The sequence below is a fragment of the Setaria viridis genome, chromosome 6 (genome assembly GCF_005286985.2).
Source record: "Setaria viridis chromosome 6, Setaria_viridis_v4.0, whole genome shotgun sequence".
Lineage (NCBI taxonomy): Eukaryota > Viridiplantae > Streptophyta > Magnoliopsida > Poales > Poaceae > Setaria > Setaria viridis.
In genome coordinates, this window is record NC_048268.2 from 12,061,339 (window position 1) to 12,079,048 (window position 17,710).

The 17,710-nt window shown below is 45.4% G+C and overlaps 3 protein-coding genes across 3 annotated transcripts in view; all 3 read left to right on the plus strand.

The window, feature by feature from the left end:
* Positions 1–2,321: 2,321 nt before the first annotated feature.
* LOC117860434 (uncharacterized) lies at positions 2,322–6,421 on the plus strand. The gene is made up of 4 exons (XM_034743723.2): positions 2,322–3,379; positions 3,458–4,873; positions 5,069–5,183; positions 5,873–6,421. The coding sequence occupies exons 1-4, from the start codon at positions 2,651–2,653 to the stop codon at positions 6,088–6,090; spliced, it is 2,478 nt and encodes an 825-aa protein (XP_034599614.1). The 5' UTR covers positions 2,322–2,650; the 3' UTR covers positions 6,091–6,421.
* A 4,572-nt stretch (positions 6,422–10,993) lies between these two features.
* LOC117860435 (nuclear pore complex protein NUP43) lies at positions 10,994–14,762 on the plus strand. The gene is made up of 5 exons (XM_034743724.2): positions 10,994–11,659; positions 12,681–12,750; positions 13,870–14,104; positions 14,184–14,257; positions 14,339–14,762. The coding sequence occupies exons 1-5, from the start codon at positions 11,064–11,066 to the stop codon at positions 14,411–14,413; spliced, it is 1,050 nt and encodes a 349-aa protein (XP_034599615.1). The 5' UTR covers positions 10,994–11,063; the 3' UTR covers positions 14,414–14,762.
* Positions 14,763–16,847: 2,085 nt separating this feature from the next.
* The window catches only part of LOC140223184 (uncharacterized), a 47,316-nt gene continuing 46,453 nt past the window's right edge, over positions 16,848–17,710 (plus strand). Inside the window, exon 1 of the mRNA XM_072294729.1 lies at positions 16,848–16,971. Coding sequence (XP_072150830.1) covers positions 16,848–16,971 — 124 coding nt within the window. The remainder of the gene's footprint in view (positions 16,972–17,710) is intronic.

The window sequence follows — 17,710 nt, forward strand, 5'->3', positions numbered from 1 at the left end:
GGTATACTTGGATTATAATTTTGCAATATCGTGTAAGTAATTAAGTATATTAAAATATAAGTTTGCATCCGAAATTAAAAACTTAAAGTATCCATGTGAAAAGGCACACTAGCAGATTATCGTTTTATTTTCTAGAGCTTTATATTTTTTAAAATAAAGCAGGTTACCTTGGTGTTTGTTAAAACAATGCATATATGGATGATCCTAGATGGTATGATTCAACCAATTTGCTTCAACCATATGCCATTTTAGTATATAGTTATACCAAGTGTGATGGCATCATCCTGGATGAATTGGTACAGTTCACCCAACCAAACAAAAGATAACTGTCCATTTTGAACTATTTCATAAATGAATCAAATGATACATGCAACCAAACATATAACCAAACATATAGATAGTAGATATTAGGCTATTTTTAATTGGAGTTTCATCATCATTAAATAGGGTGACACATCAGTGTTTTTGATGATGTGACAAGTCGTGAATAAAAGAGAGATATGAAATGAATTTCAGCACCATAAAACTATATATACATTGGTTCTTAGAAGCCTTGTGTGTGCATGTAGTCTTAGAAATAACAAACAAAGAAATTTTACATTGTGTAGAACTATTTCACTATGAACTAAATGTTATGTTACTTTTGTGGTATTTTTGGAACTATAAATATGAAATGACCATCGACAATGGCCTTAGGCCAATTTTAATGCACATTTACAAAGGGGGTGTTTGGGAGGGGGGCTAAACTTTAGCCCCCTCCTTTTAGCCAGATTTTAGCCCTTCTCATCCAAACATTAGGGTTAAAATGGAGGGACTAAACTTTAGCCCTCCATAATCCATTAGCCCCTCCAAGGGTGCTAAAATAGACTAAAGGGGCTAAAAGTGGTCCCCCGGACCAATTCTCCCCCTTGCCCCCCTCCCATCTCTCTCCTCCATGTGCCTCTCGCACCCCCCTCTCGCCTCCACGCTGCCTCCGCCCGGCACCCGCTGCACTTCGCCTCCGCCTCGCCGGCGCACTAGAGTCCGCACCACCTGCTTCACCTCCGCCGCTTCCGCGGACACAGCCTTCACGACTGCAGCACCCCCGCTGCCTCCGCCTCCTCCTCCTCTACGGTAGGATCCGGGCCTCCAACGACGACGACGGCGCCAAGGAGCGAGATCCGCCACCACCTCCACGTGCCTTCTCCGTTGCCTCCGCTCAGCCACGCCTCCTTCGCCCGGCCCAGCTGCTCCTTGGTCTTGACCGAAGCTCAACATCGCATCGGCATCAACATCGAGAACGCCGCCAGCACGAGTCGCGACGAAGCGGCAGCGGCGAGACGAGCACGGGCGGTTGGTGTTCATCCAGGAGGGTCGTACCCGGTTTGAGATCGAGATCCAGCGCGGCGTGTTCCCCCGACGGGTTGAAGGGGACGAACTTGGGCCCCGGGCGTGCTTGAACGAGAAGGGCACGTCGCCGCCGCCGCCACCTTCACCCGCCCCCGCGGCCTCCGCCGGTTTCCCCACCGCCATGGCCGCCGCCGCAAGGGAGGGCCTGGATTCATGTGCCTTGGGCTTGGCCGTGGGCCATCAGCCCTGCGACCGCGCCTTCTCGACCTCCGGCATGGTGGTGGTGGTGGTGGGCGACGTGGAGATCTGACTATGCGCGGTGGTGGACCCATGCTTCCTCTCTTACCCGGGCCTCCGCTTCCGCAGACGGCGGCGGGTGTCCTCCGAACGACACGCCTCCGCCGGCACCGCCGCCTCTGGTCGGCCCCGCGGCCTCCGCCCGACCCTGCCGCGTCCCTAAGCGCCGCCACGTCGCGCTCGTGCTCGTGAATAGGAAGATGACGAGGATGGGAAGCAGCACCATGTGCGTGGCCACGGCCCCGGAGGAAGAAGAGTTGCGGGAGAAGTAGCGGAACTTGCCCCTGACGCTAGCTAGGAGGAGGGAAATGAGGGGTATTGTTGTCTTTTGTCAAGCAAAGTGCTTTAGTCCCCCACCCAAACACTCTAAAGTGCTAAAGTTTAGCACTCCATTTGAGGAGGCTAAACTTTAGCCCAGGACTAAACTTTAATCCCTTCCTCCCAAACAGGGTCTAGAACAGTGAACTCGGTAAAAGACATGCCTTACGAAACTGGACCGGTCGAGCAGTATAAAAACAAAAGACATGAAAGAACCGGTGTGTGAACCGGCGGCGCCTGCTGGCCGCCTCCTGAATATCCGTACGACTGGCAAATGAAGGCTGATTTCTGGGGAATCCGGAACCCGTAAGAAACAGCCCAAGCAGCCCACGACCGGCCCAATCTCATCAGAAACGCACGCGCACGTCGCCGTCGCGTCGCTGTAACCCTAGCCTAGCCGCCCCCGAAGCTTCTCGTCCTTCTCCTTCCGGCGGCCGCGGGCGGCGCGGCGAGTCGGCGGCAACCCCGCCCCCCTACTACTTGCATCCCCCCACCTTACCCCCCGCTCCCCGCCTCCTCCCCCTCAGCAACGCAGATCCTGTCCACCGCGTTCACGAGAGCCACTTCACCGGGCGCGGGATCTGATCGCAATCGGATCCCCTCCACCGCCTCCTCCTCCTCTGGAGGGGCCCCGGGCCCGACGACGACGGAGGCGAGGGTAGACGACGGAGGCAAGGAGGACGACGAGGCGGAGGACGAAGAGCCCATGCCGGCCGCCGGGGCCCGCCGCTCCACGCGCGTCTTCATGCCCAAGGCGCCCAAGCCGCTGCAGCCCCAGGACCAGGCCGACCCCGCCACCAGGGTCCTCCGCTCCGGCAAGCGCCTCGCCGCCGATCGGATCCGCTGGGACGCCAAGGACGCCGCTGCCTTCCACGTCGACGTCAACCAGGACCAGCAGCGCCAAAAAGAGGATCCCCTGAAGCCGGTACTGCCGCCTCTGACGAAATCCTTCGGAATCGTCTACACCAGGAAACGCCGCCGCCGGAGGCACCCCGCCGCCGAGGTTCTCGCCGAGGACGCGGACCGCAGCAGGAGGTTTGGGATAGTATACACCAGGAGGAGGGGCAAGCGACTGAAGGTCGCCCCTCGGCTCACACAGGAGCCGGACGTCTCCTCTGACCTTGCCGCGGCGATTCCATGCTCCTCCTCCCAGGAGTTTGCATCAAGAACTGGCTTCTTGGATGCCCATTTCTCGGCCCTGGATGGTGCTGCAGCTCGCTCTGGGGCTCTGACGCTCGTCGTCCTTGTTGATACATCTTGCTCCGGGAGCTCTCACCGGTTCCTGGGCCTTCTTCTACCTGTGCTGCGGTGGATGCGCTGCAGTCAGCAGCGGGGCAAGGTCTGGAACCTAGCCACTTTCATCTTGTCTGCTGGTGTTGCTGCTGCTTTTGCATCGCAGGGGGTGCACTTTGTCAAGCTCCAGCGCCGGAGGGCTGTAAGCTTTCTTCAAGCCATCATCTGGCTATTTTAGTTTCATGTACAATTGGTGTAACATTTATGTTTCTTCTTGCAGTCTGCATTGTTACATAGGCCTCTGGTGCAGTGTGGGTGGTGTGCACTTCATGGTGCCAAGAAATCTGAACCTCTGGTGTCGGTCATTTTCTCGGCACTTCCTTCATACTTTTGGAGCTTGCATTCTGCTGTAGCTCTTGATTCCATGTATCTGCCAGCTGTGATTCGGCAGAGCAGCCCACTGGTTGGGGGAGCTGAAGAAATCTATCCTCACACTCCTTTGTATGTGGATTATGGGGCTCAGAGCACTGGAATTGCCAAACCCACTGCTGACGTTGGCAGCGATGAACCTTGCAGAGCGGTCCAGGACTACGTGCCCCTTGTACAAGTTGCTGGACTAGTGGTGCATGATCTGAGGCTAAAGAAGCATCAAAGGAAGAGGAGATCAATGAGGCATCCCCGAAATCGACGGCGGATTACATCAAAATTACCTGACAATGGAATTGGGATGAAGCAGAGCACAGCTGCCATCCAAACAGAAGTAAAGCTGCCATCAAGTAGGCAAGAACCTCCTGTGGAGCCTGTCCAACCTAAAGCAGCATTAGAAATTTCTCTTGATTTGCTTGAAAACATGGACGAAAGTGATGTTTCGACTCCCATGGGATCAACTAGGAGAAAGAGATCTTCTGTGAAGAGTCCTGTTGACAGAATGAATGAAAGGCTGGCCTTGGCTGAGGTGAGACAGAACATAGATTCTGTTCACAGCAAAGCAAACCTTTTAATCATTCAAGCTGATAGATGCTGGAGGGAAGAAGGTGCTGAAGTTATGCTAGAACTATCAGATACCAATAAGTGGTGTATAGTTGTGAAGATACAAGGTGTTACTAGATACTCCCTTAAGCCTTCAGATGCGAGGTTACATGTCATTAATCGTCATACTCAAGCCTACATTTGGGCAGTTGACGATGCATGGAAGCTTGAGTTCACTGATAAGTGGGATTGGCTGTTATTCAAAGAGTTGCATGTTGTAGGCCAAGAGCGCAATTCCCAGGGAAAGACAATCCCAATTCCTGGTGTACATGAGGTTTCTGTTGACATGGAAGGAATTGTGGCAGATCCTTTCTCACGCCCTGTGCCGGACTACATCAGGGTGGTGGATGATGAAGTTGTGCGAGCTCTCTCTCGGGATTCTATCTATGACATGGACTCAGAGGATGAACGGTGGCTCATCCAGTTGAATCATGCAGATTTCAATCAAAATAGCTCTCAACGGAATCATATCTCTTATGAAGATTTTGAGATGATAATAAGCATATTTGAAAAGGATGCCTATAATAATCCCCAAGGAACAAACGATTTGGGTGAGCTTCTTTCCAGATATCCTGCTTTAGGAAAGGATGACAACGTGCATGATGTATATGAATATTGGACAAATAAGAGGTCTAAGCGAGCTGCACCATTGCTGAGGATATTTCAGGTAATTTTGGGGACCAAGTTTAGTTCTCTTATCACTGCTTTCTCATTTGTATTGTCTAGCCTTGACTATATCATCTAATTAATACCATTTACCTATTACCAAGCTTAATTCTTTTTATAGCTTGTTCTTCTTTCTGTCAAGTTTTACTTGTATCATCTAATTGACTAATTGATAAACTGTTTCATTATTCCTTAGGGTGTGCCTTTAAGGCGAGGACATCTATCACAAAAAACTGCCATGAAGAGAAAGAGATCTTTGAAGAGACAAAGAAGCCAAGCTGGCCGTGGAAAGCCTGAAGCTTTATTGCAAGGTAATTACTACTCCCTCTGGACTCTTTTGTTAGGCGCAATGAGCCTCAGCCCAGCTACAAAGACGCGCATCGGGTAGGTTTAATTATGTGCCGGGTGCCACGCTGGAATCACTAATGCTGCGTTCTTTCCAACCCCCATTGGCCCCCATCCCGCGATGCCTTGCACGTGATTGGCCAACGCTAGTCTGCATGGATCCCTCACGATGCAAAACTGCTTCATATTCTCTCCACATGAGTTAATCCATGACTTGATACCTGTATGTGCCCTGCATATCAATCTTTTTGGAAAACCGTAACACACCTAATAAAAGGATCTGGAGGGAGTACTGCATAAGAAACCTACTGTTAGATGTCATTAGCAATAAATGTACATCTAATAATGAAATCCAACCAGGAGAGAACTGTTAAATCTCTGCCCTGTATTCTTGTGCTGCCATTTTTCTTCAAAAAACACATTTCTGGTTCATACTGAAAAGTGAACAATATTTCTCTCCCTTTTGTTTTGACATTTGAGACCAATAGCAGCAAGACCTTTCTATCCACTTGACACAAAAGGGAAACCTTGCTCTGCCTAAATAGGATAGGACTTAGAGAACTGGTTAAATGATTTATCATTTTTCACATGATGACTAAGCTTCTATTGAGGAATAATAATCTTGTTTCATCTTTTTGCGCATCATTGTTGACAGACCATGCTGAAGAGGAGGCGGCCTTGCAGAGAGTTGTGCAAGCTGAACGTGCAGCAAAACATGCTGTAGAAACAGCTATTCGTCAGCGCAATAGAGCCCAGTCTCTCATGGTTAATGCAGAACTCGCAACATACAAATCCATCATGGCTCTCAGGATTGCTGAGGCTGCTAGGATATCTGACTCTTCTCGAGATATTGTTTGTACTATCCTTGACTAAAGAAGAATATTGGCTGTTCATTGATTTGTGTGGAGGGCATGGGCAATACTCTCCTTTTTTTTACTTTGGTTAATCGCCCATGGTATTGGCTTTTCGATAAGCTGTGGAGCTATTTTTTCCCCTCCTCTCCTGTTAACTTTGTCAAGCCAATTTTGAGGCGAATGCTGAACTCAAAAACTGTAATTTCTTGTATAAATGAAAGTAGCTAGTTAGAATCTGTATCTTATTTGTACTAATGTTCTGTAGAGATGATGAAAGAAAAAGTAAAAAAGAAAATGTTGCAAGAGATGAAGGGAAATCAAGCATCTGGTTGCATCCCTTTTTGTCTTCAGTGACATGCTGTCTATAATATGTCTTTTCTCCATTTTATCACAATGTGCCATGTTGTGTTACTTCCTGAGTTTATTTACTTTGTTTTGTAAATAAGATTTTACCACACCCTATTGCAATTGAGCCATTGCAATTTGTGCCCATCATTTTGGAAGCAGCAAAGTCACTCAAAGGTGATTGTTTCTGTTGACCATCACTCATCTTGTGCTTGATTGACTTGTTTTCTTGCCTTGGTCCATGTGCTATGTTAAGATCTGTTTCAACCTCATCAGTCATCTTCATTTTTTTATTGTATTTGCAGTGTGTTCTATGTTTTTAGTAACTACTGGTGGTGGATCTGCAGTTTTTACTGACTAAATGGAGTAAGATGATGCGGAAATTGGTGGAACAGTTGGCAACGGAATCATAAAATCATTGGAGTTGGAGAAGAGACCACAGTAAGGCCTTTCTTTGTCATTCCTGTTTGAGCAACATCTTCACACAATCCATCATTGATTTGATTTCATATGTGTTTACCATTATATTGGTATATTTATATTCTGTTTTGTCTCATGTTCTTGTTTACACTGGGAAGGAAGGCAGTAGGAAATTTTCAGTTATGCTAACGTGCCACCGCACAGCATTAGGTTTTTTCTTTCTTTCTTTTTTTCTGGAATACGCAGGAGAGCATTTAGGTATTTCCTGAAATGTACCCCACATTATGTACCCTGTTAGAAGTAAAGATTATTAAGTGTTATTTGCCTGCTCAATGGTCACAAGCAAATGTTTGGTGTGTTATTAATTCGAAGCTAACTTGCGTGTTTGCTACATTATTTGACTTTGTGCTTTTGTATCCATGTGTTTTTCTGTTGGTACTTTGTTGCATGTAACTCGACGAGCATGCATGTCTGTGTGTATATATATATATATATATATATATATATATTTTCTGCAAGTTAGCCATTTGAGTTGTAAGGTAATTTGTGAAACCAGTATACTGGTAACTTTTGTACTGTCTTTGTTGATTGTAGTGTTATTGCTGCTTGTTCTAGGTAGTCGGCTCTTCTTTCTAGGTAATCGTCCCCTAGATTAAACTAAACATGTTCAATATTTGGGTCTTCCTGTAGAAATGTGCTGAAGATTTGTTGGAGGACAATTGCACGGCACAGGTCTGAACCCAGGCAGTACAAAAATCTTAGTCTTGAGAATCATCCGACATCTCCCTTCACCCAGAATAGTTTTGCAAAGGTAATGGAGATGCCATAATTGTTGCTATGAACAATCTAGATGGAATTGTTTATCGGCAGACCAAAGGGTGGCCTCCTGATGGTATGTTCTGGCCAGACCAATGGTTACAGGTTTACAGCATATTGTTCTAGATGCGGGTAGTGCACATTAGTGTGGGCTGTGGTCTGCTCCGGACGGCTGGAGACATGCCCCGAAGTAAGGCAGGCATCTCTGTGGCAACTAAGGTGATCTCTTTTGCTCTCGCTCTCCCGCCCTATCTCCCTCCCTCTCCCTCTCTCTGTGTGTGTTTTGACACGAAGGTGGTCCCTCTTGGTACTACTACCTGTTGGTTTTTTGCCATCCGACTTCAAATTTGTTTGAGCTGGGCAATTTACCTGGTATTTGGTCTTTCTGGGTCCTGGAACCGGGAGGCAACTGCAGTGTGCAGTGTCTGAGCACTGAGCTCATGCTGTGATGTCGTCTGTCAGCAGCAGTTCGGCTGCCGCGAAACCTAGTATGCGTGTACGCAGCGAAAAGTTTACTTGCGTTGAATCTATCATTGTCAGCTGCTGCAGCAGCACTGGATGAGCTTAGGCCTTGGTTCTTTTTTTTTCTCCTTTTTTTTTTCGACACGGCACTGTGTTGAGAAAATTTGAAGTTAGTATCTTTGCGCTGGTGGTTCGGATTGTAGCTCCTGTTTCTTGCATTGTGTCAGTCTCGTCGATCCAAGGAGTTGGGGGGCAAGCACCAACTGGGCCCTTATTGGCGAATTGGGCCTGTGTGTCACGACGGTACGCACAAAGGCCACGATCTGTCACTGGTGCTGAAGAAAAATGTTATTTTCATCATGTAGATCTTTTGGTTGCAAACCTGCCAATAAGCATCCAAAACTAACGTTACACACGAACAAATATCTGTTTTCTTGAGATTTGCTTATCTTCTTGGCATTTACTTTTCTGCCAGCCATACAAAGTTACGGAGTGTCGATCGCAATTTTATACCAGTATGACGTATCCCTCGTAATGATGATGGATTCAATTTCTCGTAACTAAACAGAGTCTTAACCCAAAAACTGTCATATAGAGAAGAAGCAATGATATTTTCATAAATACGAGCGCCATGCTAATTTCATTGCAAGATAAGATCAGTATTACGCTTTGAAATTTTAATCGATTAGTATTAAGGATTTTCAAATACCCAACGGTACTGGGTAGCTCAGTTGGTAAGGTTACTCGTGGTGGAATCTACCCACCAGGGTTTGAGTCATCGACTCGAGTTGGTGCTCGTATTTTTTTTGGATTTAATCAGTGCTATTCTTTTAGTGGTAGGTGATGTGTCCCTTGATAGCGAGACGCTAATGCTATTCTTCCGGTGGTAGGTGACGTGTCCCTTGACAGCGAGACGTCAGTGGTGATTTCGTCAATCTCGAGGATTTGCTAGCTCAGTCTTTCGAAAGTCCTCATAGGAGTAGGGTTGTGTACGTGTGTTTGTATGAGCGAGTGTGCATACGTATACGTATATGTGAGCTTCTGTAATTCATTACAGATGAAAAAAAAAACCAGTATCCATTCCAAAACATGATAAAGACCAATTTGGAAGGCTCGTTTTCAACCCAAAACCAGTGTAAATAGTAAAATACAGGTCCGAAACCCAAAACTAGTGTAAAATAGAGGTCCGAAAATTGCACCAGTTTTGGATTACAACTAGAAAAATTAAAACATCCTAGCGGGCCACACTTTTTTCCTTGATAACTATCGGGCTGCTCCCTTCCTCTCCATCTCTCCCATGTGTGTTCATGTCGCTTGTTTATTCCTCACGAGATCTCGCGGCGGAGCGGCACCAACCCCTTCCTGATCACCGCCTCTCCCACACTGCCATCTACTGCCACCAGCTCACCATCTTCTATTGTTCTGGTGACCCTCAGTGACGCAGGTCGCCTTCAGTTCGTAATATCCTATCCTCTCCAGGTTGGTTATCGCCGCCTTGTTAGGAGAAAATGTTTATATGACTTTTTTTCACAAGATATTACGAACAGAAGCTAAACTACAGGTGAATTAAATTACAAGGTAAAATAAGTTGCTGGACACCCTTCAAGTGTGGCTTTTGCCACGGACCATTAATAAAAGTTTGGATAAAAAACAATCTTCAAATGGTGGTAGTTTGCTGCAGGGCACTACACCCATCATAATATTCGATTTTAATACAAAGTCATTCAAATTGCATACTCTACCCTTAGCTTTGCAACCCATCATGACTTAAGGGTGCGTTTGGTTCCCTTGCTTATTTTTAAGCAAGTGTCACATCAATGTTTAGATACTAATTAGGAGTATTAAACGTAGACTATTTACAAAATCCATTACATAAGTGGAGGCTAAACAGCGAGACGAACCTATTAAGCCTAATTAATCCATTATTAGCAAATGTTTACTGTAGCAACACATTGTCAAATCATGGACTAATTAGGCTTAATAGATTCGTCTCGCCGTTTAGCCTCCACTTATGTAATGGATTTTGTAAATAGTCTACGTTTAATACTCCTAATTAGTATCTAAACATTCGATGTGACGGGTGCTTAAAAATAAGCAAACGAACCAAACCAGACCTAACAAGGCATTGACGGCGTTCAGAGCACCCGCTGTGCAGCAACCAGGAGCACCTTCAGTAGCACATTCAACACGTGGAGGACCACCTCAACCCACGCTACTAGTCCAACGCCTCCACTTCCACATTTGAAGAGTGTCCGGTAGCCAATTTTGCCAAATTACAAAGCTATCAAACATGGCTTTAGAGCTGCTTGGTTCGCTTCCAACTTTTGCCCAACCAAAATTGTGACATGCCAAAATTAGAGCTAGTCAATACTAAGGCATGTCAAAGTTAGCCTATAAAATTTAGGTATTCACTTGTGCCAAAATATGACAACCAATACGTTTTCCTCCCGTGAGCTTTAACAAATTTTTAGTGACTTGCCATTATTTTGGTTATAAATATTGATGTGCCGATTTTTTTAATAATGAACTGAATACTGAATACTAGCAAAAATGTGCAGGTGTACTCTAAATTTAGTTGGGCAAATATTGAAAAGGTAATGCTAAGAGCGGAACGTCCGGAATCTTAAAAAAAAATCAGATGCTCCGACATATGTTGCAATAGTTAAATATCGATGTTGTAACTATAGTTCCCACATATTTCACAGTGACTGTTGCATAAAACATATTGTTTATGTTATGGTGGAAATTTTCTATCCCAAAGTTAAATGATGTAATCATTTTTTTCGTATACGTTTTAATAATTCGACTATAGATTTTGATATTTTGTCGCAATTTCCGTCGGACGTCCTTGCGCGTGCCGATATTGAAATCCAACAGGCTCAATTCCGCTCTCCATCCATTTCCCACTACAGCACAGACCCCCAGGAAGAGGAACCCTAAACCCCAGGAATGGCGGATTCCCCCTCGTTTCGCCGCCACCCGCTCGCCTCCTCCGTCGACCTCGTCCGTTGGCTCCCCTCCTCCGCCGCCTCCCCATTCGAACGCCTCCTCGCCGCCGCCATCTACGACCCCTCCTCGGGCCCGGCCGCCTCCAGCATCCGCCTCCTCCCGCTCTCCGACCCCACCTCCCCGCTCGCCTCCCTCCCCCTCCCGTCCCGCGCCACCGCGCTCCGCTGCTCCCCCTCCACGCTCGCCGCCGCCACCTCCTCGGGCTCGCTCCACCTCCTCCCGTCCTCGTTCAACTCCGACGCGGCGGCGGCCGTCCCCGGCGGCGCGGCGTTCCACGTGGGCCCGGTCCGGGGCCTCGACTTCGGAGGCGAGGAGTGGGTCACGGCGGGGGAGGACGGAAGAGTGCATGTTGTCGGTGGGGGAGGGGATGGGAGGTTGGTGGCGAGGAGGGTGTGGGACGGGAAGGGGATGTCAGGGTACGAGGCCGCCAGGTGGGCGTCGCCGGCGGAGTTCGCCACGGGCGGTGCCGGGTGCGGCGTGCAGTGGTGGGATCGGAGGAAGGGGGATGGCGTGGCGGTGCAGTGCAATGGCATCTGGTGAGTGTAAGAAAACCTGGACCTTCAGTGTTTCTGGTTTATCTTCCTGTTAATGATACGTTTCTGGTAGCAGTAGGATTAAAGAATCTTGGTTACTGTGGTTTTCTTGTGGATTAGAACATTGTGGCTTCACCTCTGTATGTCATTACTCATTACCTTTCCAAATATTGGCACATACAGACATTGCTTTGATAACCATATGTTTCAAGCATTTGAGTTAATCAGGCATTAAGAGTAGTAGATAGATTGTTGGTCATCTATATCTTCCACTTGAAAATCCTGGCTCAATGCTAAACATTTCTATTAAATGTTCCATAGCTATGGATAATCTCTGGTGCAGAATTTGATAAAATTATGCGTTTCTTTCAACTTGGTTTTTTGGTATGCACTTATGCAGTAGTAAAAGGGACTTTCTGTGATGCTTTGGTGCATGGTGCACGCCTGTTAATTCTGTTTGGTAAATAGAACTGTCATTTAATTTAACTATAGTTGTTTAACAAATTCCCAACAGAACGTTTGTTTTTCTCTCTCATTTGAAATGCTTTTACATGAGTACATTTATAGACATGGTGGCATTTGTGAATTGCAGGTAAAAGTCAAAATCTGGTGTCCCGAAAACATGCTTATCCAACAAAGCATTGCCACGCATTAGACAATTATTACTGGTACTTTAGCAGAAAGTTAGTTACATTGATGTGAACATTATGATTGGATAGTTTACTTTCAAGTTTCAACCAGTGGCTGAAACGTATATTCTAACAAGACCTATGTAACTTTGGTATCTTGATTGAAAAATCTAGATTTTCTGCTACTGCTGCATCTAGTCCGTAGTTGAAATGTGATCTGACCTTTGGCCTCCTGTAGCTGCCCTCTTCAAGACAAGCTGTGGGCAACATTTGCTAGCATATGTAGTAAAATAGATGAACTGCCCTCTCCAAACAATCTTTGCTAGCATATTTCCATTGTATGTATTAACGAAGCACTGCTATCATGCTGACAATGAATGAACTTACGGGTGCAGGGGTCGTGGTATTGTTACTGGCATGGTGCATTCCATTGACATTCATTCATCAAGAAAGCATATCTGTGTGGTAAGAACAATGATTTAATATCATAGCAGAAGGATGTTTACTTCAATTGATAAAGCGTTATTTTAAATGGTAAATGGGGATCTAGCCTCTAGGATAATAAATCATCCATTGCAGCAATAAGGCTGCAAGTTGAAATATGGAATTCAGTCAGGCAGAATATCAAGCAATGGTTTGTTTCTCCTCCAAAATTCCTTTAGATTCGTATATCCCAATTAGGCCTGGATTTAGTTCAATAAGAAGAAACCTACATCAGTGCAAAATTTAGAGCTATCTCGCAAGAGAATTTTAGACAAATGGGAAAAGATCCATATCACTTTGTTTTTTGTCAGTTTCAGTTGTGTTCCTTTCTCACTTCCTCCTAATCATTTGGTTTTGCTTGTATTAAAGCTGCTTCAGAGTTAATGGTAACTAATGCTGTTGTTACAAGTTGGATGCTTTGCTGATCCACATCACCCCTCTTATGAACATGATTACATGAATATATGATAAGCAGAAGCTTACCTTGTGCATAATCCAAAATATTAAAATGGGAAATACAAGACTGACCTATGTACATTGTGAAGTCATTAACTTTTGATTGTTCTGAAGAAGTTTTGCTTTCTGTGCTTTCCTTACATGATGATGCTCTTAATGGAACAGCTTTTTCGTGCAAACAATATTTTGCTTACCTAGTTTTCCGAAACTGATTTGTTATTTTATTCTGAGAGTTGCTTTGTCCTATAAAATCTCTTTGTTTATCTAAATATTTAGTTAAATTGAGATTATTTGGTTAGTGTACCAGTGGCCATCTGCTATAGTGTACATTCTTGCATGTGCCACATACCTAAAAAGTGAGCCTGAGAACTGTGGGATAATGGGCCTAGAGGACTCTGGTGTGATATAGTCCAATGGCAAGGTGATTGGGGGCAGTGGACAGCATTTATTGTGTTAAAACTGGTATACAGGTCACTTCATTGCTGCCGATGAGTGGCACATAGCTCATGTTATGTCTAGTTGTGGTGTGAAGACCCTTGATGGTCTTGCTGTTGGTCCACCCCTGTTGAGTCACTCTAGATGAGTTTTATGGATGTGTTTAGATGAGTCATGAATGCAGTATGAATCACCTCTGAATGTTTGTAGGTTGGAGGCTCCTCTGGGACAATATTTGCCTGGGATCTGCGGTGGCCACAGCAGCCTATACCACTCTCTGGTGTAGGCCTTAATGGAACAGCCGAGCCAGTGTGTGAAAGTGAGGTTTGGGAGGTTCATTTTGACACCTACACCCAGTCTTCCGATATCATCTCATCTGCATCCTCAAAAATATTGCCAGTGATGATGTGCTCAGAGGATGGGATCCTTGCAGTTGTCAAACAAGGTAAGCGAGCAACATGTACCACCATTTTGGTTGTTTGTATTTATGGAAATTGCTTGACATAGCTCTTTTATTTTCACAGATGAAAGACCTCTTGAACTGCTTGCTGAAGCCTGTGCTATCAACTCCTTTGACATAGATCCTCAGAACCCTTCTGTAAGTTCATGTCTTCACCGAATGAGCAAGGTTTTTTTTTTTGAAAAATGATATGCCAATACTACTGTGCATTTTGCATAGGATGTGGTTTGCGCACTGGAATGGGAATCGATTGGTGTCCTAACACGCGACAGAGATACATTGGTGGAAGAATGAAAATTTTCTCCATTCAAGGGTCTCCTGTGAGGTGTCCAGCCCTCTGGTTGCAGGAACTTCTATGTCAGAATAAGAATCTTCTGACTTATGGGGGCTCCCCTATTCAGAGAGAGAGTTCTACTTGTGATCCTGGGCCAACCATTGGAGGAAAAAAGCGTGCTTGGCGCACACTGACTCTGCATACTTGACAATGTGTTGTGCTGTTGGAAGCCTTAGGAGCTTCTGTTGTCATGGGTACCTGCTGATTGTGAGGATATTTTTTGGTCTAGCTCCTAGCTGTGTAATTTGGCAATGTTGTATGCTCACTGCTAACAGTTTGATGGAGCAGCAACGCAATTTGGTTGCTTTTCGTTCGGTGTTGGTGGATGTGAGCTGTAACTATTTCGTATGGTCTGCATTGACCCTTGCATTTTAATCGGCCGATGAACATTTTTGCCGCAGCCCAGCTGATCCTGAAATAACGATAGTGTTCGATTTGGGGCGCAGACGTACAGTTTTAAGCCAAGGGAAGATAGCTATTTGCAGTTTGCACCCTCGGCGTACCCAAAATTTGAAATATCACCTTTTAGATCTCAATTAACAGCAGACAAGTCCGAGTGTAATGTCCAGCAGCTGATTACGCCGTAATACAAACAGCATCCTGCTAATGACACTCAGCAACGGGCCCCAGATGGTCGGCGAGGAGTATCATCGCCGTGGAGCGTGCGTCCCGTCCTTCCATCACAAGGAACTGCCCCCTCCGGGCCCACCTGTCACCGGCTGCAACGCCCGGCGGAAACCCAACTCCTTCCATCACAAGGAACTGCTCCCTCCGGGTCCACCTGTCACTGGCCACGGAGCCCGGGAAGAACTGGTCTTCTTTCTTTTATTTATTACCTTCCTCGCGTATGTATAAGATCGAATCCATTCTTTTTCGAAATCCTTTTCAAAAAAGAAGAGCTGAGGGTATGGAAGAATTGGTTGAAGCGAAGCTCGGTATTCTTAAAAAAAGAGGGGAAGCAGAACATGGCATGGGTTACGTACTTCAGCGCCGTAGCGCCTGGTATGAGCCTTGTGGAGAAGCAATAACTAGTTCACGGGGCTCATTGGATGGGGGAATCCAATTGACAGCCTTGACTCGTATGATCATTACCCTTCAACTGGGTTATTCTATTCCACTTCTAGTGCACTGGAACTCGTGGTTATGGACCTGAATCCTTTAGTATGGAACATTGTCTTTTCCAAGTAAAACAGACGTAGCTGCCTTCTTTTTGGACGTGAAGCAAAATCCGGTATTCAAGGAGTTGAACCGGGATTTCTAAATGGATTTCTAAATGGATAGGGACTTCCATTTATTTGTTGAATAGACAGTCTCGCACGGCTCCTAAGTGATAAAAGAAAGAAGAACCGGTCTTCTTTCTTTTTTGATTACCTTCCTCCCTCGCGTATAGGTATTCCCTTCTTAAACTATGAATCTATTCTTTTGGAAAAAGGATTATCTGGAATCATGCATGAATTGGGCGCGGATCCTACTCTGGAAGCAGAAATACCCATATTAATAGCAGGTTGAATTCCGGCATTAAATAGATCCACGGATAAGAATATGTGTTCATCTGTAATTGAGATTACATTAGTAGGAATATAGGCAGAAACGTCTCCAGATTGAGTCTCCACTATTGGTAAAGCGGTCATACTCCCTTCACCTAAAAGACAATTTAATTTAGTGGCTCTTTCTAAAAGGCGTGAATGCAAATAAAAACCAACTTTGTTGACCTTCCGGCACTGGGCAGGCATCAGCTCCTGGTCCGATATGGAATGAACTTATAATCTGATCGCAAATAAAAGCGCTAGTGCCACAACCAGTCCCTCGCGAGATCGCGGCCCTTTGTCCCGCCCATTGTAGATGAGAATTCAATGAATCTTATGCTACTCATTAAATAGATGATTTCTTTTTATTCAATTCTTTATTCTTACATTAAAGAACTCATTTATATGGGAATTTTGGATAACATTGGATAATATAGGTAGAGGTTGTATGTCCTATTGCAAGAATAGTTTACTCGTCTATTCTCTAATTCACCTTCTCTAATTCACCCGATCCGATAGTAACCAACGATCAAAACTTTGGTTCAAAATTCTATTGCTTCCAAAATATCTTTTTTTGGATTCCAGTTTACAAGGGAATTTAGAAAATTCAAATTCTGAAAAAGAATAAGTAGTGATATAACGCAAGGTCTTCAAAAGTAGAACAGATCTTCTCCCCGGCAGAAACCGTCTTTGATGCGGCGCCCTCTTGCCTCCTTTCGCCCTTCAAAAAACTCCCCCCTTCCGCCCACATATCTTTCGCGATCCCACGCCCGTTCCGTCTCCCGTTCGCTGCCGCGGCATCGGAAAATTCCACCTAGATGGCTAGACCCCACCGCCGCTAGCGTGCCGGAGGAAGGGACCGGCGAGGATGTTCTACTCGCACACGATCCTCGCGCGGAAGAGCCCACTGGGCACAGTGTGGATCGCCGCACACCTCGAGCGCAAGATCAAGAAGCCGCAGATCGACGGCATTGACATTCCCACCTACGCAGGTCCGTCGGCCCTGTCCCCCCCCCCGGTCGCTCGGTGATGGTGCGTTGCGCAGAAATCTTGTCCCCGATCAGCATTTGCAATTTGAAGGGGAGAAAAAAAATGCCTTGGTTGGGTTTTGTTTAAATATTTCTTCTTGTCGTAGGGTTTTGCTGAAGATAAAAAGTTCTTTTCTTTCGGTTGGGCTATTCTTGTTTAGATTATTTGCTCCCTGTTAACGGCGTTCAGTTACTGGATGAAGTTTAGTGTAAAGATTTGTTCTTGTCTTAGCATTGTTGCAGAAAAATTGAAAGAAGGTTATTTGATTGGGTTCTGGGAAAGAACAAAATGTCAGGGACTCAGAACTCAGTAAAGTAGCAATTGCATATAGGCTGTTTGTGCAGATGTTTGGGCTTGTTATGCCCAAAGATGTTATCTTTTGAACCAAGCATGCACATTTGAGATTAATGGTGAATTCAATCTGCCAGTTAGATTTTTTATGAAAATTTGAAAAAAGAGGAAGTAATTAGTATTGTCAGAATAGTTCATTGTTTTGAAGTTGTTGACAATCCTTGCCTGCGTAATACTAGTGATTTACTTTCCTTAGATTACTAGCTATGTTTAGGAAAATTAGCTGTAGTGTAATCGGCCTGATTGGAGGCCATTTCTTCTTGCCATGTAATTGTCCATTTAAGCAAAGGAATAGACACAGGAAAAGCTGCCAATTCAGTAGCACCAAAATAAGATCGTGTCCAGAGTGTT